The sequence below is a fragment of the Molothrus aeneus genome, chromosome 3 (assembly GCF_037042795.1).
Source record: "Molothrus aeneus isolate 106 chromosome 3, BPBGC_Maene_1.0, whole genome shotgun sequence".
Lineage (NCBI taxonomy): Eukaryota > Metazoa > Chordata > Aves > Passeriformes > Icteridae > Molothrus > Molothrus aeneus.
This window is the reverse complement of record NC_089648.1, coordinates 38,028,476-38,054,971: the sequence shown is the minus strand read 5'-3', so window position 1 is coordinate 38,054,971 and position 26,496 is coordinate 38,028,476. Positions and strand designations below refer to the sequence as shown.

The following is a 26,496-nucleotide window of genomic DNA, read 5'->3' as shown; positions in this document are numbered from 1 at the left end:
TATTACCCAGATCATCTCATTTTTACTGATGTTGATGCCTTGAAGTGGCTACCATGAACAGAGGCTAGACAGAGTTAAGAGAATAAAGTGGGTATTTATTAAAGGTCTTTAATAGATACACCTTGGGCAGTGCAAAAGCCGCGCAGAGGCTACACCCAAGATGGACAATGGTCATGAGTTTTTTCAGACAGTATAAGTTTGGTCTATTTGCATATCAGGGGTTAATTCTCCAATTACAGCTTCATGTAATGAGGCCATATTCCCCCAGCTCACTCCCCACAATTCACTTTTGTTTATACTTTTTGGGGCCTGAGGCTGTGCTGTGTCCTTGGACCTGTGCACTAATGCAGTATGGGATTTGAAAGATATAAAAGCTAAAATCTTAAGGCATCAATGTTTCTTCACCCTTTGTTAATAATCCTGTTTAGATTGTGATAAATGAAACATATATATTGTATATATATCTTATGTCATCTGTACCTTTGTTTATGGGTTTTATTAATAAATTAATTGCATTTGATGAGGTCATGAACAATGCCTATGGCATGACTGCCACTGCGGGTTTTGTCATTGTTCCCCATAGGCATGTGGGGACAGCCCACTCAAGCCCAGGGCTGGTGGCAGTGGGGAGCCAGTCCTGCAGCTTGTCACTGTGGCCCGTCTCCTGCCAGGGGGGATCCCATGTGGCCCAAGAGGGAATGCCTTCCCATTTGTTTTACCTCTTGATTGAAATGGTAGCTTGTATTCTGATGTGCTGCCAACACAAGAGTAGAAAAACACATTTTCTCAGCAGGGCTCAATTGCTCTCAAGAAATTTGTTTTACACTGGAAAAAAATAGAGTATTGGGATTTCTAGGTTTAATCTCTCTTCAAAAAATTAGGTGCTGCACTAAATATGAACTTTTCTCCCACTCCCTACCTCTGTTTCTTTCTGGTGTTTCCTCCCTGTCTTCATCTTGTCGCAGACATCTTTCATTAAAATCCCTTCATTAGGATTTTTCCTGCTGAGAAATTTCAGCAACAAGATGTAAACAACGGTAATCTGCTGCTGTGGAATGCAACAGGTCCATCTGTGATTGGCCCATCTTGGATGTTTATAATTAATGGCCAATCAAGGCCGAGCTATCTCGGACAGAGTGCGAGAGAGCTGCCTTTGTTATCATTCTATTCTATTCTACTCTTAGCTAGCCTGCTGAGGAAACCTTTCTTTCTATTTTTCTTTTTAGCATAGTTTTAATGTAACATACATATATATATATATATATATATATATATATAAAATAAAATAATAAATCAAGCCTTCTGAACATGGAGTCAACATTCTCGTCTCTTCCCTTGTCCAAGAACCCCTGTGAACATGGTCACACCATCTCTTGGTTTTATGCTGCTCTGCACATTTTGTGGCTTCTTACCAGTTGCTATCCATCCAAATGGAGCTCCAGTGGAGTCAGTGGGAGTTTCTGGATACCAGTCCTTATAAAGCTGCTCACTAAAAATTAGTTTTAGGCAAAACAATTCTAGCTCTTATATGTTAATAATGGGGAGTTGCTAGGGGTCAGGTTTTTAAAACCTGAGGTGTATTGAAATACTGGGAAGGCTTGGAGGAAAGAGAGAGAGAGAGAGAAGGAGAGAAAGAGAGAGAGAGAGAGAGAGAGAAAGAAAAAGAAAGAAAAGAAAGAAAAAGAAAGAAAAGAAAGAGAGAGAGAAAGAGAGAAAGAGAGAGAGAAAGAAAGAGTGAGAGAAAGAGAAAGAGAGAAAGAGAGAAAGAGAGAAAGAGAGAAAGAGAGAAAGAGAGAAAGAAAGAAAGAAAGAAAGAAAGAAAGAAAGAAAGAAAGAAAGAAAGAAAGAAAGAAAGAAAGAAAGAAAGAAAGAAAGAAAGAAAGAAAGAAAGAAAGAAAGAAAGAAAGTATAATACAAATGTCCAAGGAAATAAAATCTTAAAGGGTAACAAAAAAATAGATCTTACTATTTCAAGGATAACAGTGGAAAGCTCCTGAAGGCATTCTCTCTTTTAACTGATTGAGAATCAGCACAAAGGAAGATGGAAAGGAACCTGTTGATAACAAAAGAAGAAAAGCTTGAATAGTTGGCCTAGATACTGAACAGAAGTCAGTAGATAAAAGGACTGCTTCAGCCTTGTGGATTTTAGTTTTTTCTGGGAAAGGAATAATAACATTTAAAGAAAAGTAGACCTAGACATCGCAATTTGAAAAATCTTAGGAAAATTAATGAAGCATGCTAAAATAAATGAACCATATTCTGGAACAAACACTTGATTTCAGACATTGTTTCATAAATTTGCAAATATGGAAAGTGCATTTAGTTCCAAAATTCAATTTTAAACATTTGCAAGATAAAATATGGGTTTTTTTGCCATTTGATTTTGGTATCTTAACAAACAGAAGTAAAGATCCATGATGTATTCTGAAATTTTGCTTTGAAATTGTGTTTTGAAGCTTTGAATTATTAATGGAAGAAATATTAGGGTTGAAGCGAGTTAGACAAGACTGAAAAGAAACTTAGTAATCTGATTTACCTGCTTCTCTTTTTAAGTCTGATGCCCATATTAATATTTGTGACAAATTTTTAAGGAATGGAACATCTTCCTTTGGTATCCCTGGTTTTGGACACTTTTTGTTCTTTTCTGAGCCTACTTGCTGTACAAATAGTCTGCATAGCACTGCTTTAGTAGTATTGCTCTAACAAATTTCAGATTATGGATAAGCATAATTTTAAATTCTTAAACTAACTGAATACCCAGACAAATATGGAGTAAGTACTCAGAAGTAAAACTTTAGGATGAAAGTGTAAGTTACATTTCCAGGAACTAGGTAAGAGACTTGCTCTAAGGCCTGGATCTCTCAGGTAGGTAAATAAATTATTTATTACTTAACATGATTATTTAAGAAATAGAAATTAAAAATTTATTTTATATAAAAAACATATTATCTAACAACTCCCTGTGCTGCTGAGCAGTATGAAAGTGTTCAGGGTCCTTATAATTGAGAAGCTCGGCCAAGAAAGTTTAAAATAAAAGCATAGGCCCATAGGCTCAGAGTAAAAGCCAAGGAAATCATTACTATTTTCTTAATCCCATGTTCTCAGGTAAGATATAGTCTGCTTTGGCACATAGAAAACTTCAGGCTTTAACTTTTTTAAATGATGAGTTCAAACAGAAAACAGCTTTCACCTTTGTCAGAGTGACTGTAAGGCTTTCTCATAACCCTTAGAAAAATACCTCAAAAATTCTAGCTCACTAAAAAGATTCTGAAGCTGTAGAGACACTTAAATTTTATTATCTGAAACTGAAAAGCTAGAAACTCTTTCTGATTGATTTGAATATCCAAGTAATCAACCTTCAAGTTTCTTAGGGCTTCTTTTTCCCCCTTAATATTTCAAGGCTCATGTTGGCCATAATGATTCAGTAATCAAAACCAATTAAAAATAAAACATTCTACTCTTACTGTTTGCAGGCACTTTTATTGCAGGCATAAAACTTAGATAATTAAGTTCTCACTTAGTAATGTGAGGCTGCTTTTATATAAATGCACTCTCTAATATGTTTAAACTGGCAAGTTGATCTGAAATAATTATTTATCTTCTCAGACCCTCATGGGACTGGATGGCACATAAGAATATCTGCAGACAATAGCTTGATTGTGCTGATTATTCTTGACTTGAAGTTAAAAACCCCAAACTCACTAGAAACCTTGAGGAAGGTGAAAGGTTTGTGGTCGTGCAGTGTGCTGGTGCCTGCTGTGCTTCAGATGTTTGCTGAATACCCATCTCTATGCCAGGAAATGTCCATCCCCATGCAGCAGGCCTTTACAGTCCTGACCTCTGCAGTGCTTTTCTTTTCTCCATGAAAGCACATCTCTTCTCAGTACCCCTGTAGATTTGCAGGTGGTAGATGAGTGGCTGAAACATGCTGAGCAAATCCAGAGAGACTCCACTATAAGCACTGATGCCTGATGTCTCCCAAGGACTTTTGCAGCGGGGTCAGGGCTGTCCTCCTGGCTCCCAGAGCTGTTCCTGAATGCACCCTTGGCCACTTCCCTCCTCCAGCTGAGGAGAGGGCCAGGCCACCTGCTGCTGCCTGCAGCCACAGTACACAGTCCAGGAAGGGGTTGTGGGCTACACCAGCAGTTCTCATGGCAGGGAAGGTCAGGGAATAAAAACTGCAGGAAGTGCTGAACCTTCTCCATAGCATAAAATCAGTTGCTAAGAATTGGAAGTGAGCCACTCCTTGCAAAATGAGGCTGTTACCATCCTAAATCTCTTTAACATATTAAACCCTTGCACTTTACAACATATTCCTTCTGTGCCACTGCTGAGGTGGCCCCAACTGGGAAATGAAACTTTTTCAAACAAATGCCTGCCTCAACTGCATGCTTGAACTTCTTACCAAACATTGCAGCCCCCACTAAAAGAAGTAACTGAGGGTGGACTTTTTTTTCTTAGTCCTTATTTCTGTAGGTTTGTGGGAAAAGGAAGGACAACAGTAGCAAAAATTGTGTCTTTCAAATAGATGATCTGAAAAAAAGCATGTCATTCTCAGTACACAATGACATATCCATTAGGCTAAGCAAGAGAGAAAACAGAAGCAGTGGGAAAGGGGCAGAGCAGAGAAAATTGAATGCATTAACAATTATCCTCAGTCTAGTTTATGCTACTTACAGTGTCTTACAGTGTCTTACAGTGTCTGAGTATTTATCCCAGTCCTGCAAAATCAGTTTGGCACTTGGGTTTCCTCCTGATGTGGTAAAGGACATTTAGTGCACGTTGCAGTTTCCAATTGCCACCGCTGAACTCAAAGCACTTTTCACAGATAATTCTTTTCTGAAGATTTGCTTAATGTAATTCTCTTCAGAGTAACTCTGTTGGTTTTGTCTTTCTGTTGGCATTGATAAAATCAAAAGGAATCTGCCAAGGGAATCTTGCAGACTTCAGAGTGTGCATTGAACAAAAATATGCTAGGGAAGTAATAGAACAAGTCCTATTCTAAGACTTCTTTTCTTGTTCAGTACCTAAGGACCACAACTGCCTAGGGGCATGTAAGAACAGGATAAACATATGTTGCTTCACCCAAATTTTCTCCTACCCCCTTCCTGCTTTAAGGTCAAGCAAGGGGTTTCCTGAGACTCTTGTGGTTTGTCGATGAAGTAATCTTCAACAAATTTCTTTTCAGCAGACTTTCCTGGCCTCCCCATGAACCCATATAAGTATTTTGCACCACATCATCTTTTCCAAGTAATTCCACATCACACAACTGTCTGTTTCCTGAGGAAACATCTCCAGGTTCTTCTGAACCTCATTCCTGTTGGCATCATTTAGTGATCTGTTTTATACTTGCTCGGTCATCTGTTCCCAGGCTGAAAATTCCTGACTTACTCAGTCATTCCATAACATTCTTTGTTGGCCTTCTTTGATTTTTCCAAACTTTAATCAGTATACCATTTTACAGGGGAGTGTGTCAGCTACGATCCATACTGTTGCAGAGTATGTAAGTCTGCAACAGACTTACACAGTGACAGTGCAATGATGTTGTCACTTTTGTCCTCTTTTTCTAAGGTTTGATTTCATGTTGTGTTTGCCTAGAAATGTCTGTCTGTCATAACTCACAGACTCCTCACTGGGGATGATCACCTCTGAGCACATAATTTTGTATTGCAGGCTAGGATTGTTCATCCTCATGTGCATCACTTGTGTTTGCCTGTAGTGAAAGATTACTGGGATGGGGAATTAATCAGGAGATCATCCCTCTTTGCTGTTTGCCAGCAGGCCTGACAGCAATCCTGCATGTTATGTTTACAAAGTGTTTGCTTCCCGTATCCACTCATCAGTGAATGTTAAGCAGGTTGTAGGGAGCAGTTCCTGATCATTGCATTTTGACAAACATTGATAACAGTCTTGTACACAAGGAGAGCAGACATCACATTTTACCAAAGCTTCAGTTGACAAGGCCTTTGTAAAGCTGCTTGTAATGTTGATCTTCCCAAAGTACAAATATTGTATAAAAAGCTGAGTCTGCTGAGGTGCTGAGTGCCCCTTGCAAGGTGCTTAGGAATCCCAAATCCTTTTGGTAATCAAAGTTGCTCAGCATGCTTGAGAAGAAGTAGGCTGGGTATCCTTCAGGAACTGACTCCAGAATTGCAGTGCAAAGCCTTTGCTTCCAGAGTTTAATTCTCCTTGAAATTAAAATAAAAGGTGCTAATAATAAGGTCAAATCCCCAAAAATGGCATTCTAAATCCTCTCTGACAGTTCTTTTAATTATTACTGAGTACCAGTTTGGTTCTGTGACAGCACTGTAGCAAATAAATTGAGCTAAAGGAATAAAAAGTCAATATTCAGTGAAAACTTGAGGCAAAAGTAATGAAGGAATTAGATTCATTATCAGATCTCAGAAGACTTTCCCAAAATTCCCTACAGTAATGTAACAGAAATTTAGTAGTAAAGGAAACATAACACTGAGTGATGATTTTGGTACTCTTTGGTACTGTGAAGAGGGGGAACCTAAAACCCTAGCTTACCCCAAATCATTTTGGAGCCTTTTGGCATTTTGAGTCTATACTTGCCTGTAGTGCAGCTTTCTGTGCCAGTGGAGAACAGTAGCTAGTCAAGATTTGAAAGTCAGTGTGGATAGAAAAGCTGCCACTTTTTGTGGAGCCTTGCCAGAGTATCGGGATACCCTGGGGCCTTTCCTGACCTTGCTGATGCAGGCACTCTGCTGTGGCTAAAATCCGCTGCCTCACCCAAAGCCTCAGTTAGAGAAAAGTAAAAGACCCTTGGAATCAGAGTCTCATTAATGAAGTGCCCTTGTCTGTATCTATGGCACTTTATATGTGATGGCACTTGCACCATTCAGAGTTTCTTGACTAGAACTGTTTAGATGGGGACTCTCACTTTGTCAGAAGAAAAGTGGGGATGGGGAGGGAGAGTGGAGAAGAGACATCATGCAGCTCTCTTATAAGCATGACTTAATTTTGATTCTTTCATTCTCATCTCAGGTGCTGGATTTGATGGAGTGGAAGAAATTAAGCGTCACCCTTTCTTTGTTACTATAGACTGGAATGTAAGTGGAGCAGCATTATTTTATTTTTGGCTACATTTTTTGAAGACAAACTGCCATGCTTAGGAAAAGGATTACTTTTTCTATCATAGAGAGCATAACACAGAGGAGTTAGAGCTTTTTTCAGTGGGTGCCTCTGTCTCTCTTGCATGCATGTTGGCACCAGTAATCAAAATTGGAGCAGTTGATCAAATTAAACATGATTCAAATAAGACATGTCAGATATGATTAACAGAAAGGTAAACACAGATTTATTTTATTGCTATCAGCTACAGCTCATAAAGGTGGTGGTGCAGATTGAGTATTTGATTTAGACTCTTAAGAGGTTAAATCTCACAATTTCAACATCATAATTGTTCAAATTAACTTATTCTTAGACAAACCTGAAGGCAAATATTTTTCATTCTTGATCTGGACATTTGCCGGTGCACCAGAGCTGCTGTTTGCCACATCCCCTAGCATTTTCTAGTTTTATTTTATCTAACTTGTGTTATGGTATTTTTGTGTCTCTTCGGTATTTAATGCATTCACTCACAAGTGCTAGTACAACAGGTAACATTGATGCAGTTCTTACCAGAAATTCTGGTAAATCTATGTGACAGAGCCATTCTCAAACAGCTGCCCAGGACTTTGCAGTAAAGCTAATTTCTCTGTGAGAGAACACTTTGTGGTCCCAGGTAGCCTTTGAAAGGCCCACAAACCCATTTATTTTCAAAAAACTCATTACAAAAATCTAATTTGGGTTGCATGTTGAAAAGTTGTCATGACTCATAAACATATTAGAACATAATTAATGAAGGTGGGTTTTGAGACTTTCCTCTATAGTCTAGCTGACTTTTAGAGCCATTAAATATGTTGTGAAGTCTGTCTTTCCTTCCTTTTCTGTTTCTTACTAATAATGAGATTCTGTATGAAAACTTTACATTTAAGAAAAGAGTAAGGGAAAGTTTAAAAAAATAGAGAATCCAAAGATTTGGGTGTTGATTATGATAATTATTAAATACTAATATTAATATCAATAACAATAATATTATTTTCTGTACTCCCCCAATATCTCCACAGTCCTCAGCTTTGCAATCAAAATATAAGTCAGATAACTACATCTTGATGTAATAAGAAGCACTATAACAGTGAGAGGATTTTTCTTCTGTGTTTGCTAGGGGAGTAGCTCACTAACTCATCATAAATAAATGAGGCTCTGCATCTTGGAAAGGTTTTCAGAAAAGTCAGTTCTGTCCCATGAGAATACTCAAGACCACCTTCTGTCATGATAATTGGTGATTGTTTCAAGCTCTGTTCTTTAGGGAACAATTTCATGCCTGTCCTAAGGAAACTCTACTGTCCTCCATCATTTGAAAAAGCTCTTATGGACAGGAAAATATCTACCACGAAGAAGATGATAGGTATGCTTGAACATGCCTTGGGGCTAGAGAGGAAGGTGGATTTAATTGCCTTTTGATGTGTTATCCAGGCCTCTAACTCTGCAGTGAAATATAGCTGTTAAAATCCATTTTAATCCAACATAATTAGTGCTTATTGCACTCTCTCGGAGACAGATCACTATTACACAGATCAGCTATCATCTTTGTAATATATTTCCTCATTTTATTCTAATTTTGTAATCACTCAAGGAGATCTTGGGAGGCTTATCTTGTTCCAGAAGCTGCAGTACTGTCTGTATTTCTGAGCAGTGTGAGCCTGGCCCTGAGCTGAAGCCAGAACTTTGACTCTCAGTAATCATCCAGCCAGTTGTTAACATGTTGTCCATGTGCAGAAACAGAACAGGGTCATAGAACAGAAATGGATCAGACATAGATGTTTCTATCTATAGCACTGATCTCTGTACAGCTGGAGGAAAAGAGTCCCTGGTGCCCTCATTTTGTTCTCCCATAACGTATACAGAATCTCCCACATCAGTTTGAAGAGAGTCAGCAAATAGCACTGTTGAGATGGAACAGAAATGATGATTTACTTTATGCCTTGGCAATATAAAGACCTCAGAGAGCAAGAGGCAAGCTCTTTTGGAGAACTTCTGTGGTACCTTAGCAGCTGTGATAGACAGGACTGCTGTGACTGAGAGCACAGAAAATTTCAGCAATTGTAGTAAAACAATCCTCCATCAAAAGCCCCCTTATGATGAAGGGTAAGAATGGCTTAGTGTCTCCTAGAAATGCAGTGTGAAACAGGTTTACTTTTAAGCATCATTTTTCCTACAAGAGCAACATAATAACCATGAACAAAGCACCAAGTTGCATCCTCTAATTTTAAAGAGAGATTCAAAACAGAAATGAGTTAGCTTTTTCCTTCTAAGTCATATGTGATACTAGAACTGCAAATGGAACCCTGTGACTCAGGCTTTCCTTTCACAGTATTTTCAGAGCTGTTCCCTTGGGGTTTGGATTGGAGCTGGTTATTTTCTCTGTCCCTGAAGTGTGTACCTGTTGGGGCAATCAGTTCCCATCCTTTACTGTCTTCAAACAGACACAAGCAGATCCAATGTCTGTTTTGGATGAACACCCAGTGGCAATAGCACACACAGTGCAGGAACAGTCCCTGTCACCATGCCCCAGATGCTGCTGGTGCCATGTGACCACTGCATGCAGAGGAACCAAGGGCAATCCTGGAAAACATCCATGTGGCTAGGGAATCCTTCTCCTCCTGGCCTCCTCCAGAAGCCATTCCCACGTTCCAGGGTGCCATCCTTCAGCAAAATTGCCAGCCACTTTAGGTTTAACTTCTGGCTAACTTCAGCACTAAATGAACTGTGGACAATCTGACACAGAGTTTTTTGCCCAGACTTAAATGGTGGCATGAGACTTTCTAAGACTCACATTTTTACAGCTGTTACCCTGTAACAAAGCCCTAAGTTCCCACTTTCCAGAGTGAAAAATAGCTGGAGGTTTCTGCAACTATCAGTCTTGCTGCTCCAAGGCATTTAAGAGGCACCATGACGTAAATTCAATAGATCTGTTGTTAAATGAATGGACTGTCTTTCATGATCAAGGCTGGGATGCTCAGGAGAGAGATTAGATGTCCAGCTCCTTGACAGTTTTACCTGCTCATTAACCTTGCACCTCATTTTCTTCTTAAGACAAGCAGACCCAAAACGAGTTGACCTCAAATAATTTAAGTCATTGGCTCTGAGAAAGCACAGTCTGGTTCCTGATTTTTTTACTACTGTTTCTTCTTTCCAGACAATGCATAATGAATTTCTGGCTTTTCATTGAAAATGGAAGATGAAATCCCTTTTTGCAGACTCCTGTCGGAGGAGTGGGCTATAAACAGTGGTTTTTGTTTGGATGACAGACTAAATTGGAACTAGAGCAAATGACATGCTTGAAAATGATTTGTCAAATGCAACTGAGGAAAGGAGTGGGAAGAAAGTGGCTTCCAGTTCTTGTTCCTTTAATATTAATCAGAGATCAAACTGAACTGAAACTGTGAATTATTTAATTGCTGATTTTACCAACAGCAAAAAATTAATCCTAGGATCTGAATTCTGCTAGCTTTTCTGTCATTTGCAGGCAATAACACTGAGTCATTAATCTAGGAGAGGACAAGAATTTCAGAATGTAGTTCATCCTTTTGTCTACTTATTGGATTTGCCATGACAGGTATATGTATCAAGGGAGTTTGTTCTCACGCTACAAGTGCACCACTGTGGAGGGCAGCATCTTTCTATTTCTAGAAGGTGTCTAAGGAATAACTCAATGCTTCATCAAAAAAACTCAGTTGAGGAAATGACTAAATAGTTTTTAATGAAATTAAACCATTTTCTTTTTCTTGATATTTGCCAGGGACACGTACAGAGCATTTACATCTCTGGGGTTTTTAGGAGTATGTTTTTTTAAAGATGATGAAAAATTAACTACTTATAAATAAAAGGAGAAGGAAACACAGTGTTGCATTTTATTTTATTACTAGTCTCTCTTGTGTATTACTTAAGTTCCAGCTGAGGAGGTGTTCAGATGAAGATCAGGCTAGAGATGTGGCAATATATTTTTAGAAAAGGTCCGTGGCACCCAGATGAAAATTAGTTATTTCAAATAAAAGTGTTTTTGTATGAAATCAGAAGGAAAGTCAGTAGAAGCTTGTAGTTTCTTAAACTGCTATAGAAATGGTTTCTAGTTAATTCATAGGTTCTTATTATGAAAGTCTCAGGAGGACATGAGGGGTTGATAAGTAGTCAGGAGCATGGATATGTATTCAGGTGTGAATATCTAAGTCAGTGTTTTCTTGGAGCCCATCTGCCTTGTTCTGTGGATTATGCACTCCCTCAGCATAGCCTCTGGATCCCACAACACTGTGTGTTCTACAGTGATTCTTCATACCTGTCAGTCACATTTTTCTGTGCTGAGTTAATGCAGTTTAAACTGTGGCCAGTTTAAAAAAAATGGTGATGGAATGTGGGAGCTTATTCTTTACTGGGAAAGAGAAATAAACAGTATTCTCATAAAAACATTAAGGGCTAAGGAGTTGAGTTCTCCTTTATGGATTTGGAAACAATGTGGAAGAAAAAAAATCCTCAGCTTCTTATACCTGTGCAAGACAACGAACATGTAATGTATAATGTATAATTTCAGCCTGATATTTAAATGCTCCAGTTATCACTATGATATACAAATTCTATTTTAAATAGGAACAATAGTAATAAGATGCTCCCAATAAAAACTGCCTAATAAGATCCCCCAAAAGAAAAATTTGGATATCAAAACTGGAATTTAAACCAGGAAAACTGGGACCCTGTTCACATTTAAACAGGTGATGGAACTCACTGTAACTTTTGCACACAGTATTACCTTTTGCAGAGGATTACCATGACTTAGAAAGTACATAACTGCTTAAACTTCACCAAAAGTTATGGACAGGCTGAAGAAATGGTTGAAGGCAAGAATTGAAATTTAGTTTGCTGTCATTTCCCACTCTGGTTGGTTTTTGCCAGAAGTCACAGTCAAGATACATTATCCCTGAATAATTTGGGGACCGTGATAAGAGATAATATATTCATACATGTCCTAAAATTAGAAATATTCTTGAAACATCCAGAAGGATCTCGAATCCTCCAGGAGATTCTCTATGTGTATATGAAGCAATGGCTGTGATTCTTACTATTTGTTTAGATCAGCTTGTGCCACATTGAGTTTTGCAGTCTACAGGATGCAGGTTTTTAAAGGAAGAGGTGCTCTGCCTGCAGCAGCCTTTGTGTTAAATTGTGTTGGGCTGCTCTGTGGTTTAGGGATTTGGTTTGGGTGGCTCACTCAGAGAACTGGAGCCAGTGTGGGATGGAGAAGTCCATAGACTCTGCTTTTCCTGGTCCTCAATGATTTCCTTTATGTACCCTATGCAAGAGCTTGGGGAAAAAATGTTTTAGGCAGCTTACCTCTTGCTGTTCTGTTGTCTAATTTCTATCACAAGTGGGTAAGGACATGGAAAAGGGAGTCATCAGGGTTGTGCTCAAGGGGAATGCCTTTCACTCACACAGGCAACTTCTTTGTTTCCATCCCCTCCCAGAAAGCAAATTTGTGATTATAAATCTTTTGATGGCGTGTGACTCACGATGAATCTTAAATCCTTCCCTAGTAGTGGAGGATGTGGGTTAGGGATTCAAAATACAAATGTAGCTCCAGCAGCACTTAAGAAACTACAGATGGGGGAAGGAATTAAGAGGCCAGAGAGAATATGGTTACAATAATGAAAATAGAGTGCAATTCCTGAATGATGTACAGCTCTGAAGCATTTTCCAATTTTTGGACCTCACAGGATGACCTGTGCAGTTAATTCCGTGAAGAAGCATGTGCATGTGACCCTATTGCTTTCTGCAGTAGTGAATTAAGACAAATAAAGGGGAGCTGGGAAGTAAATAGCTTTCTCAAGGTGAAATCCTAGCAACAGAAAACCTTCAGTAGGTGCTGAGTTCTCTTGTAAAGTTCTGTGCAGGCAGAAAAATATGTATGTTAATTACTAGGTTGATACTGTTCAGCTGATGAGTGACACTTCCTGCATAAGATTGCAATTGGCTTTTAATTATTTGGAAGACTGGCTTTCCATTGTGGCTCACAGCAGTTATTCATCTCCTTTCCTCTCTGAAGACATGGAGCAGTTTTACGCAAGCAGGAACTTTTTATGGCAAAATGGCCATTAATTATTGCAGAGTCATTTTCAACCTCACTGTTTCACTTTCCCAAGGAATCATAACTCAACCACAGATATATCCTTTATGTTAAGGCTTATGTTAAGGCTAATACTATGCTACAGAATGTTCTCCTTCAAGAACCTTTATTTATGCAAAATCATGAACCTTTATGCAAAATTAAATTCAAACTATGGTGATGGGTATATATCTTAGATTTGACCACATGCTTTGTATTAAAGAAGTTAATTCCCCAGAAAATTCACAGTTAAAAAGAATCTTCCTGCATGCAGGGAGCTGGAAAAGCATTTAGAAATGTCCATTAAACATTTTGAAAAATCAGCTCATTAGGAAGTTGTTTTAAGAGCTAACCTAAAAATACATATTGCAAACAGTCATAAAGTTGAATTCTCCAGTTCTTATCAAGACTTGAAAGTTTGCATTAAATGTTGCATTTATGTTCAGACATGTTAATTATGGGGAACTGTCTGTGGCAATTAATTCAGCCTTTGAAACCTGAGAACAAAAGCATTGCTAGAAAGGAGATGCTGTCTAGGGACTGCAACACGGGGCAGGGAGTCAAACTGGAGCTCTGTTCCCCATGCTGCCATCAGCATGATGTTTGGTTTTGGCCATTTCAGGCAGAGACGATGCAGAGATGGCTGAAATCAGTAGGGCTCTTTCCATTCACCTCTACAAGCTTTGGATCAGATCCAGACATCCTTACCTCAGTGTGCATGTCTGTGTGTGTATGAATGCTTGAAATGGAGCATGGGGTAGCAATTTCATAAAAATCTCTGAGAATGAGTAGAAAGGCCACGAAGTCCCTCATAACAAAGGCAGGATGTTTTAGGATGAATTTGTGGTGCCTGTTACCTAGGTGATCCCCTACATGACTCCTCAGTCAGCAGCAGAAACTCATACACCTAGCAGTAGTTACCTGTTATATACCTTCCTGTCTTTTGGTTTTTGTTTTGTTTCTCACTTCAAGCCACACATAGAGCTTCAGTGTGGTTCCCCACCCATCCACAGTGCTTGCTCCCTAGCATTTTTGATGAGAATTTCATGTAATCATCAGCTTTAAACCCCCTTCCCTTTTACCAGATATGCTGAAAGAACAAGTCTCTTGTTTAGGTTGTAAGGACCAGGCAGCCAAGTCTGTTGCTCAGCTCAATCTGGCAGCACATCAAACACATTTCTGGTTCTTGACAAATAGCAAATGCTAAAGCAGTCATGGCTTCCTAGCAATTCTTTGTGCTGGTTGCCATTACTGTGCTGCTGAAGTTCCCCTGCTTCCTGCTCTTACCATTGCACATTCCAGTCCTGCCCTTAGACCAGTGAATTTCCAGATGCCCCACCTTGAAGTACTGTTCCAGCCTTTGGGCTAAATTTTTGCCAGGAACATTTGTGTTTATATTCAGGATTCCAGCAGCTAAAATGTGCAGGGACCATCCAGGGCACAGATTTTAAGCCGAGCGATAAAGCAAGAGCCAGAACCACGGCTTCATCATCCTTGTCTGTCTGTCCTGCAAGGATGGCATTGAGCTGAGGGAGGACACCCTAAAGAATGCTGAGAGTGTGCACAGCAATGCTGATGGTGGTCTGTTTTTCTCTTTGTAGAAACTGTACAGAAAAGAAATCAAGCCGCCTTTCAAGCCCGCAGTGGGGCGGCCAGAAGACACCTTTCATTTTGACCCAGAGTTCACATCTCGGACCCCTACAGGTTAGTAAGGTGGCACGTGGCTAATATATCTTTTCAGTTGGTAAATTCATTCTTCCTTTCCCCTCTCTAGTCCAACACAGTCTAAAAGTCTGATCACCTGTGGCATTACAGGGTTTTGCCATATCCAGCAGGAAGCAACAACTGGCTTTGTTTTTCCACCAAAAAAAGCTCATAAGTGTTTCACCAGCTTCATATTAACTTGTCTTCAGGAAGAACAGATTTTACATTTTTAAAGGAAAAAATAACTATTGTTTTGCTATTTTATTACTCATTTTTGCTTACACTAGCTGAATTTAACTGTTTTAAATTACAGTGGCTTCAAAGAACTTTGTATCTTTGCAAGTTAGTATGTAATTATGTATTGCATAGATGTTTTATTTAGTTATGACATCTCACAGACTGTGGACTATTGGAAGTTAATGTGTGGTTAAAAGAAATGAAGAATCATCAAATTCTCAGGTCAGCAGAGTTATGCCAACAGGAAATTTGGCCCACAATATTTGGGAAATGCTTGCAGATAGAATATTGTTCCTGTAACTTCTATTTCCTAACAGAAATACCATGTTTTGTACACTATATATGTGAAGGTGACTGTTGCATAAAATTCAATCTTTCCACTATTTTAAGTGGAAAGCAAGAACATCAATAATGTCAGAGTGGTAATCCCACTTGTTATGGTGCCTCCTCCTAGACATGAGCAAGTTACATTACATTTCTGCCTCTGATGTACCTGTGTAAAGAAGTACCTGTTTATACTTTCTAAAGTGTAAAAATTGAATTAGTTGTTATATGTAAAACACTTCGAAGGTGGTAAGCACTGTAATAAAAATCACATAGTATCATGGTAATAAGAAAGTATAAGGTCTCAAGCTTCAATCCTCAAATTGCCCCAGAACTGTTGCAGTGAGAGGGAAAGATCTGAGCTTTCATAATGAAAACACCTACATTATAACATGTGAATCAGAGCTGAGGCTTTCTGCAGTTTTTGTTCAGGCTTATTATGACCCGCACCATTTTTTCTTAAAACTAGCTCAAACTTCTATTCAAAGCCTGGCTCAGATTTCCTTTCATGGGGTTTGAAATAACGGTATCTAATCCTCATCTTTCCTCAGTCAGTTCCTTTTTTTTTTTTTCAAGGATGTGCTGATTTTTACAAACTATGAAAATACTACATTCTTGTTTTTTCAACTGGAACATCCACCTGTCTCCAGTATATGTTAGTCATGTTCTGATATTCCTATTCCACTGCATAGAAACATGATCTTTGGTTTCCAGACATTTCATACATCTGATTTTAGCTGTAATTTAGGTTTCAGAAGCACTAATTTCTCTGAAATATTTGAGACTGCAAATTAGTCTGGTCTTCAGGGATGTGTGCTCTGGTGCTGCCATGGGAAGTTTCACTGATGTGCAAAGAAGCATTAAAAGTTTGGATTGCTTTGGAAGTTAAAACTTCATTGCTTTTACTGATGCCTGGGGCTATATTTTACACTCTACATGTTACTATTGTTGCCTAATTAAATTTGTTATTTGTTATTTCCTACAAGACACTGACTTGGAAGGTTTGTTTCGGGGTGGTGGCAGGGGAGGGGAGATGGCTGGCCTCAATTCTGCTTTGGGCTACCATGGATAGTGGCTTGAGAATCAAATTTCAAAATAGATGTAATTGGAAGTGTGAATCCATTTACACTTTCAGAATGATGGAAAAGCCCTGGCAGGCTGGCAGAATACTTTGCAGCCCCTGACTGTTGACTGGTTGGGTCAAACAAATTGGGAAGAGTATCACAGATGTGTGCTCACGTTGCCAATGGAATAGAGCAATACCCTTTTTTTTTTTTTTTTTAATTTTGTCTATCAGGACAAAATAAAACTAACAAACAAACTAATCCTGTTACTGAGAACATCCTCAGAGAGAAAACATTATAATAATTCCTGCTTCATGATCATGCAGTTGTGTTTTAATGAAGCTGTCAATCACTATTTTACACTGTCTTTATGAATGAGTTCTCCTGTCTGAAAGCAGGTTTATGTCAAAGTTTTGGATACAGTAAATCTTGTCAGTCCCGTGATTTGCTGTACCGCAGAAACTTCCTTTACCCTGGAGGTTGAAATCACATTCTGTGGATTCTTGACTTCAGATCTAAGTGTGGCAAAGATGTGGTTTCTGCCACTGACAGATCATTTATGTGAGTATAGTTTCATATCACTTTTTCTCAGACATTCATCCAAGTTGGAGTTGCTGGTTTTGGCCATTTGCTTCCTAAATTCACCACTGTGGCCCCACATCTCATTTGTGGTGACTCAGCTCCTTAAAGGCAGCTGGAGGCTGAAGCAGTCTAGGTTAGAAATGGTGGTTTGAACAATGATCAAACCAAGATCATTCTTGTGACCCAACTTAGACTTCACTCCACAAATGTTTGTACTGTTGTAATTGATGGGACAGCAGGCTGTAACCAGCAGGGATGTTTTAGACTGGCTTTACTGCTGAAAAAAAGTATTTAAAATTTCACCTGAAATATCTAAATATCCTCCTTTGCAAATAAGATGTTTGCTAACCCCAGTATAACATGATGAATGAAATAACTTAAGAGTTATGAAGCCTTTGAAACCCTTAAACTTAGGTGCTCTAGTGGAACAAAGCATTATTACTTTTCACAGGAAGAAAGATACCCATTAAATAAGATTGGTGCTTGTAAGTGGATCTAATTCAGATATATGAAATTATTCTGATTTATAAGGCCTAGAAAAATTATTTAGGTTTCTGAGCTATCATTAATTACCATGATTTATGCATAATTTTGCACTTAGCAGAAATGTTTTAATGGGCAAATCATTTGTTGGTGATGAATATTTGATATTGAACAGCAAATCATCAATAGTTCTTCTGCAGTATTTGCTGAAGCAATTGGCAGTGAATTATGAAGGAACAGTTTTTTTAAACAGAGCTGACCTACCACTTTAGTTTTAGAGCTGGATCACAGCTTTTCTGAGGTTCAGAAGTGTTCAGATGTGAATTGTTGTCATTCCTTTTTTTTTAAATAAACATTCTTTCCTCTTAATTAATCCCTCGTGTAAAAATCCCTGTTATGGATATGCCCCGGTAGGAAGTATCCAGTGATGCAAGAGGTCTGGTGTGATTCATCCACGTATTTGCAAGGAGCGTGCCCATCAAAAACACTGAGATAAACAAAAAACCCACGTCATTTTACCAAAAGACAATCTTCTCCGTCTGAACTCTGCTTGCTGTGCAATAATAGCACACTGACTCCTGACTCCTGTCAAAGCTGAGGCAGGTTTGTGATGAGAAATGGAATTAGCTGAAGTCTCAGTTTTGTTTATTCCCAAGTAGATATATATTGGTTTTATCAAATTCTGACTTCAGTTCCTCTATTCATTTAACCAGTAGATTTATACAGGATGTGTGCACACTAAGAAGTACACATTCTTACATATTTTCAGGGCCTCAAGCAGGTGAGTCAGATATAAAGCTCAGTGGGGATGTATTTTCTTTAGATAGCTGGGTATTTACACACTTTACTACAAGGAAATAGTTTTCTAAAGGAAGTGTAACTCTGTAACTTTGTCAGTAAATCACATGGTGCATTGGAGGAAATGTGAAGGGAAAAAGAGAAAAAAAACCCCACAAGCCCCCTCCAAAAAACCAAATAAAAAGTTAGCAAATTTTAGTAATATAGGTTCTATAATACCCAGCCTTTTGCCAAGGGATGGTTTACAAAGTGATTCTTCTAGCTGAGAAAAATACCCAGGATAAAACATACACTGGGGAGAAAGTTCTCTTTAAAGCTTTTCAGAATTTTAATTGAAGCACAGCTCTACTTGCTTTGTCATGCTACTTCTCTCACTGAGCAGTGGTGCAGGTACAAAGAACTGCTCTCAGCTTATTGCCTACCAAAGGTAGAATTTCTAATTCAGGATTTTTTGAACTTTAGCTGTTCCTTCCCTCCTTTTGCCATATCAGAGGAAGGATGGGGAGAAAATCTCCATGAAGGTTAGTTAAAACAATCCTTGTTGTTTTTTCCACCTGAGGATAAGTCAATCCCTGTCTTCCCTGGAGTAGGTTCCAGCTCCTAAAGCTGCTCCAGAAGATTCCTATAAGGCCACTACTGGAGTATAGGGATTTTACACTGGTTTCATGCATTCTCTATATTCTCCCGACGCACACAATTTGCCACTTCATCCTTTGTAATTTCTGTAGTTAAGGTGAGCTGAAAAGGACAGATAAAGCAGTCTGTAGCTTTTTTCCACTCCCTGGAGAGCCTCTGATAAGCCCTGCAAGATGCCCTGCCCTGAGTCTCCTGTCTCTCACTGAGCCTCTCTGCCCTGTGTCTTCTCTCTCTCTGTGCACTCTTGGCACAGGCAGTACTTTGCCTAAGAATCCCTGTGAAAAAATCCTGTATCCAAGAGGAGACATCCTTGCAAACAATACCCCTGCACTGTTCAAACCCAGAGGAAAGGAATGGAGAAGGCACACCAGAGCCTCGACATGGAGATGCATTACATTCCCCTGTGTGTGCCAGTTTATCAGATCTGCTATTGACTGCCAGGGGTGACTTTATCTCTTGCAGTGCTGTGCTCTTCCTTTCTGTTCTTCTGTGCAGCTCATGAGGCCATTTTCTTCCTTCTCCTACAGATTCCCCAGGTGTTCCTCCAAGTGCCAATGCTCATCATCTTTTCAGAGGGTTCAGCTTTGTTGCCTCTAACTTGGTGCAGGAGCCTGCACAGCAAGATGTGCACAAAATCACTGTTCACCCAATTGTGCAGGTACTGATGCTGGTTTCATTTCACATCTGATGTGCACTTACGTATGTGTGTATTTAAACTGCCTAATGTTCTCACTGGTATTTCACAGCTACCTAGTGTAGGAAGGAGGTGTTTTACATGCAGCACGTAGGTGTTGGAAAATGAGATTTTTTTTGCAAAGAGTTTTATGTATAAAACGTTCCTCACCACCTTTGCAAAGGAAATAGGGACTGCTCTTTGTCACAACTAAAATGAAAAGTACTTCTCAATACCTGAAACAGGATTCCAGTTGTGCATGCAGGGCAGGTAATGAAATATTGTTTTTTCACTGAATGCATTTCATTCCCAACAGTTTTGCCTTGGATTATATGATCCAGTCTGTGCTGGCAAAGGGGTTTGATGAACTACTGCTATGGGCTCCCAGAGACACCGAGCCCAAGCTCCTGGGTGTAAGAGGCCACTGTACTCCTGTTCTGTTGCACAAAAGCCTGGATGTACTCACCTAAACCAGGGTGCTTGATGGGGGAACATGCCAGACACTTGCTTCTTTGCTGCCATTCCCCTTAAAAAATCTATCCATTTGTACTTTAAATCAGAAATAAATCGCTACAAAAGGTTTGATGCATCAGAGAAGAAGGGAACAGGGAGAAAGAACAGGGCTGCTTAAAGATGCAGCCAGTTTTCTCACTAGGAAAAAGCTCCCTCTGCTAGCCACAGCCACAGGTGTACATGCCTCAAGGAGGGGAGACCCTGTCTGTGGTTTTCATAGGTTTTCATCTCTTTTTTAATTATTTACAGTGGAATGTGTCATACTCTTAAATGATACTCATCCTCTTATGGCACAGTAAGTGAAATGTTACCCAAGCCATTACATCTCAGAAATGTTATATATATTCCTGTGATTTGCTTTGTAAAAATGTATTGGATATTGACATATGCAGATCTTAAAATTTAGCAAGTTCTCTGTGGACTTCTCTGGCAAGGCTATATTTTTAGAGAGAAGATTCTGGAGGATTTTTAGAGGTGCTGGTTGTTTCTTGAGTCCTGGGATGGAATTTGCAGCAGAGCCTCAGATTTGGAGTTCACCATTAAACCGGTCTACCTGCCCAGACATTTTCCAAAGAGCATATGAATGAATGGCTTAAAATATTAACTTCTGTCTCATAAAGAAACTGCAGATGAACATATTCTAGACAAGACTTCCAATGATCTGGAGGCACTTCTCATATATGGAGTATCTCTCTTGAACACTGTGAAACTATTAGTATTTTATATGTTATCTGCCCCCTTTCTGTAATTAGAAATCAATTTATAGTGTCAAGATATGTGAGTTTGTCAGGAGATTTGGGCCCACAGTTTCCTATGAATTTCTAATATATGGTGATTTTCTGCATTCCAGAAATAGTTTAGAAAATCACAGCAGTTTTGCCACTACTTCTACAGACAATTCCATCTTGCAGACTGGAAGAAGGTAGAAAGGGAACAGACACATTTACTTGTTGACATAAAGAGCTTCAGAATTTTTTAACTGGATTTAGAAAAGCTGCTAAGGACAAGAGATCTCTGTGAAGGAGAAGAGATGAAGGATCTCCTTCAAGAGGAGGCTAGTCCTTGCCTTTACATACCCATGTCCTGATTACCTTGTTTCTTTTGTCTCCCTGTAGCAGTTGCATGGGAACAACATTCACTTTACTGATGGATACGAGATCAAGGAGGACATAGGAATTGGCTCCTATTCCGTGTGCAAGAGATGTGTTCATAAAGCTACGGAAACAGAGTTTGCAGTGAAGGTAAGAAAGCCTCTGGTAAATGCCAGAAATGCAGCTGAGGCTGCTCTGCTTCTGGATTTTTTGTTGGCTTATTTCTTGTTGCTGGGTGTTGCTTGGGATTTTATTCTGTTTCGTAAGATGGCAGGTTTCATGATAAGTCTTCCCTATTTTTCACACTTCAATCCCACCACGTAGAATTCCTCAATTGAAAAACCCTTTGCTGTCTTGCATGGAAATCCAGTTAATCACTTCAGCCATGCTCCTTGCAAACTGAATAAGATTTTTAACATACCCTAGACTGAATCATCATAATTTTAAAAAATTGCATATAAAATTATTGCAAATTTGAAACATGATTTATTCTTCTTTCTTACGTTACTTAAATCTGAGCTTCTTGTAATTAGAGAGATTTTTCAGTGAAAACCATGATTACCTAGAAAACTCAGAATTCCCTTTGTCTTCTTCACATTCAAAATGAATGCTATCAAAATGAGTGAAAGTCAGTCTTCAGCAGAGATTTAAAATATTGATTTAGTTGGGCATTGAGGAAAGTCAGTGAACTTCAGACTTGGTCAAGGAACGTTGCATAGAACACAGTCACTTTGTGGTATTTTTGGGGTCCTGTGTTGTAGGGAGGAAAGATGAATCTGACTCCATGTTCTTAGAAGGCTGATTATATTATATTATATTATATTATATTATATTATATTATATTATATTATATTATATTATATTATATTATATTATATTATATTATATTATATTATATTATATTATATTATATTATATTAATTATGCTCTACTAAACTGTACTGATGTATAGAGAAAAGACACTTACAGAAGGTTTAACAAAATACTAATAGGTCTAATACTAGTGACCTATTCCAGAGTCCCAACACAGCTGGACAGTGATTGGTCATTCAGTAAAAGCAATTCACATGTTAGATAAACAATCTCCAACCACATTTTAAAGCAGCAAAACACAGGAGAAGCAAATGAGATAATTTTGTCTTCCTTTTTCTCTGAAGCTTCTCAGCTTCCCAAGAGAAGAATCCTAAGCAAAGAAATTTTTCCATAAAATATAACAGTGACATCACATCTGCCCCAGAGGCCAGGGAGCTGCTAGGCTGAGGGAGGAACTTCAGCTGCTACTGTGGAAGGCCATGCTCAGAGAACTGTCATCAGTTCTATTCAGTGCTATTGAATAAACAGCATGCAGCCATTGCAGGGGCCAGTAGAGACCAGTGCAAAGTGCTTGTGAGATAACAGCTCAGAGGAAGAGTTTCAAACATGCACTTTTCTTTAAGGAAATGTTTAGCAGTGAAAACACTCACATGTTAGAAAAGTACTTCATGGTTTTGTTTTTGTACCAGAAGGGGACAAGGTTATATTATAACATGGAATTTGAAAAGACATGGGAAGTTAGGTGAGATCCTTTCACTTCTGTGGCATCTCATGGGAACAGATTGCAGTACATAGAGAAGAGTATTTACCAAACTTGCAGTAAATGAGGGGATCTAGCCAACTGCCAGTATGCTTTTACTGTTTTAAAATTTTAGAAAAGGGGTGTAAATTTTGCTAATAAATGAGATTGTGTCTTTGCTATTAAATGAGATGATGAGAGCTTAAGGAAGTGATCCAAACGGCAGTTCATGGGATAAATGACCTCCAGGCAGTCAATAGAATAATATGAAACATTCTATTCAGTCTTATTTTCCACTACTATGGCAATGGTATGGGCATATGCCATTGATGGCAATGCAGTATCTGTGAAAATCCATGAAACTTTTCATGTTTACTCATGATGGCCACAAAAATCTGGAAACCACTATTAACCTACAATCTGTTGATGTCACTGTTCAAACAATGGTTGATTTTTCTAGGCTACACCGTAATTAGGAGCATGGACTTACCAGCAGATCTGTGGGCTTGCATATGAATGTGCTGCTGTTTTAATTTCTAATGAATTTAAAAAATCAGAGCTTTTCAGTGCCCAGATCATTTATCAACAGATGGCATTATGTTATAGTAGGTGTGGGTTCTGTATAACTTAAATACATCCATGATGAACAAAATGTATACTAAATTTAAGTAATAACTTCAATATTTCATTTATATCAAGTATTGTGGACAGATTTATCAGTGTAATACAGCCAGTGTGAAACCAAAATAGAAAAACCTCATCCCTTGAAGATGTCTGAGTGCCCAAATTTGACAGGGTCCAGCATGCCCAGCAGGCTGGCTGTTTGGTGTACCTCAGAGGATCCAGAACAAAGCCAGGGCATGGAGACACTCAAAGCTCCAGCAGAGTTCAGCACTGTGATTGCTAGGTTTATGCTCTTTCCAATTTTTTAAAATATTTCCTCATTTTACTCCTTTCTTCTTCCACTTCTTACAACTCTTTTCTTGTCATGTAAATATGTCTTGATTTTGACTGCCAGTGTAGGCAACATGTGCAGAATCTCAGTTTCTGACACAGTGTGAGTCAAATGTGTAGCACAGATTTGGGGTTGGAGACAGTTGGTGGGTTTCTGTTTGTTCTGTCTTTCCAGCACATTTAGTGCTGCCTCTTTGGTTATTACTCCTACCAATATATTAATTTTACTTTTCTTTCAATTTTATTGTAATTTCATAATATGATTATATCCTTTTGTTGTCAGAGTAGCTCACTTTCAAAAAAACTGCACAATGCCACCCATTTCAAGTAATTAGATAGCACAGGAGTTGCAACTGATATTATCATAATTATATATCAGTCCCTTTTGACATGCATCCTTTAACTCTCTCTTTAAAAATCACTGTAATTAGGCTCTTTTCATTTCTGTTAGTAAGTATAATTTTCTCAGTGTTCTCTAGCACGTAACATTCAGAGGGAAAAGTGTCTGCAGAGATAGTTTGTGTGATAGGCAGCAGCCCCATTTGCTTTGCACCACCTCATTAAAAGCTCCCTCTTTCAGAGGAGCTGCCAACACCTCAGAGAACATCATCCTGTCTCCCTCAGGAGAGGCTGGTGATAGGGAAGGAGTTAAGGAAATTTCATGATGGCATCACTGCAGGAAGACACACACCATGTCACTGTGTAAATAAATAATCCTTCCATGGAGCCTGCCACTCACCTTGTTTACTATTGTTCCCTGGTGTCTTACTGAGACAGGAGATTACCTGGCCAGAGTAACTTGAGTCACAGCCACAGCCATAAAACCAAAATCTTTCCTAGCCCAGAAACAGAACATATTTAATAAAATGCAAAACACTTCATCCCTTTTCCTTTTGCTGGCCATCTGCTGCTAATTGTGGGGCAACTTGTAAGGGTAATTAGATGTCTAGCAGTGCAAAGATGGTGTTTGCTGGTGGTGTAAAAGCATTTGAACACATCTGGAATTTCACTCTTTTCAGAGCTGATTGAGATTAGGCACGTGTCTCACTGAGGAGCTTTTGGAATTTCCCCCAGACACCTCTCTGCACCTGTAGGCAGCTGTACTGCCTCTGTAAATCCAATCATGGAGCCTGCTGAAGAAGAGAATTTTCTTGCAACCTATTCCCTATTCTTCCATGTCATCTGTAAAAATGAAATGCTAATAATAAACTCTAAAGCTATTTTAGACGTGCCCTCGGGCTTCTAAGTGCAATATTTCAGACTTCAGACATAGCTCCACTTCTGAGAGCATTTCAATACCCTGCAAGAGAAAACCCTGTAGACAGTCAGATTTCCTGCAAATTGAGTCTACCCTGAAACTAGTAACCACCTATCTAGGTCAGTGCAGGTAGATGTTGGTTTAGCGAGTCTATGTGTCATATTCTATTTGCACGTACATACTCTGAGGAGCTTTTAGAATTTTACTTTTAACTTTTTTCCTTCTCATTCCCAAGTGAAAAAAGTAAAAAGCTCTGAAATACAAGGATTTATTCATTCTTCTGAATCACAGAATATTCTGAGGTGGATGCTTCACAATACTCTGGTAGAAAGAGGAAAGATGGGAAAAAAAAGAGTGTTTCTCCTCTGATGGACTTCTACTGTGTTTAAGATTCCTCTGCTGTAATATTGATCATCTTGATTACACCAAGCCTAATGAATTTTAATAGCAAAGAGAACTGGCATTTCCAGTTGTAGTTACAAACTTCATACGGATATAAATGTAATGATGAGGTCAGAAGCAAAAGAAAATAAGATCAAAGTATTAAGTCACATTGGTATCTATAGAAAATAAGTTAATTAAGTAAAAGAATTATGCCAGAGGAGCTGGTAGAGGTTTCTGTGGGTGGAAGAAAGTTTAAAATGGAAGCCTAAACAGATTAAGAGCTATTGTTTGGAGTTCAGAATACTTGGTGAATCAGATTTTTCAAAGCCTTCCAGAGATGTGATGCAATTAGCATATTCTGAATGTTTTTCTTGTCTTAAAACTATCGCACAGCTTTCAAGCTTGGAGCACTAGTGAAGTTTTCAAGCTGGATTTTTGGATGTGCTTCTTACTGATGCCAGATTAAGTAAATTAGAAAAGGACTTCATTTCATCCTCCTGTTTCTAAAGGTTTGTCTACTCAGATTGACTCCTGACCCCCAGCAGAGATTACTGGTAGATAATAGACAAGTAGAAATTTCTGCTGCTGAGCCAGTTCTACCCCCAATACTGCCCCCAATATTGCAGTGGTAGGTGGTTTAGATGCCAGATTCAACACCTTGATGCCAACTGCCTTTTTCTTCAGAATATCCAGCTGGTTAAGTCTTGTGGGTTTTCAGTCCCTCCATGCTGTTAGAGGCAAGGTGGAAAACTAGGTTGTATATCTTAAAAACAGGATATACATTTTTCTCTCCTTTGAAGAAGAAGAATATAGTAGAGATAGTCCCAATTGACAAGTCCAATTTTAAAGATGCCAATATTACAGTGGAATTTGGATCTTGAAACACATGTGAATCTCATGATTTTTTCCTATCTCTATAATGTACTAACCAGCTGTTTGGCTCCAGATGTTCCACAGTTGTGAGCAAAGCCAAAGTTTGCAATCTGTGTCTGCCACTGGGGTACAAGTTAGACTCTGCTAGAGT

At 38.8% G+C, this 26,496-nt stretch overlaps 1 protein-coding gene across 2 annotated transcripts in view; it reads left to right on the top strand.

Annotated features, from left to right (window-relative positions):
- Positions 1-26,496, top strand: part of RPS6KA2 (ribosomal protein S6 kinase A2) — a 282,009-nt gene that overhangs the window by 227,761 nt on the left and 27,752 nt on the right. For both annotated transcript variants that reach the window (XM_066546696.1, XM_066546697.1), the window contains 4 exons: positions 7,009-7,073; positions 14,821-14,923; positions 19,575-19,705; positions 21,349-21,474. In XM_066546696.1, coding sequence (XP_066402793.1) covers positions 7,009-7,073; positions 14,821-14,923; positions 19,575-19,705; positions 21,349-21,474 — 425 coding nt within the window. The remainder of the gene's footprint in view (positions 1-7,008; positions 7,074-14,820; positions 14,924-19,574; positions 19,706-21,348; positions 21,475-26,496) is intronic.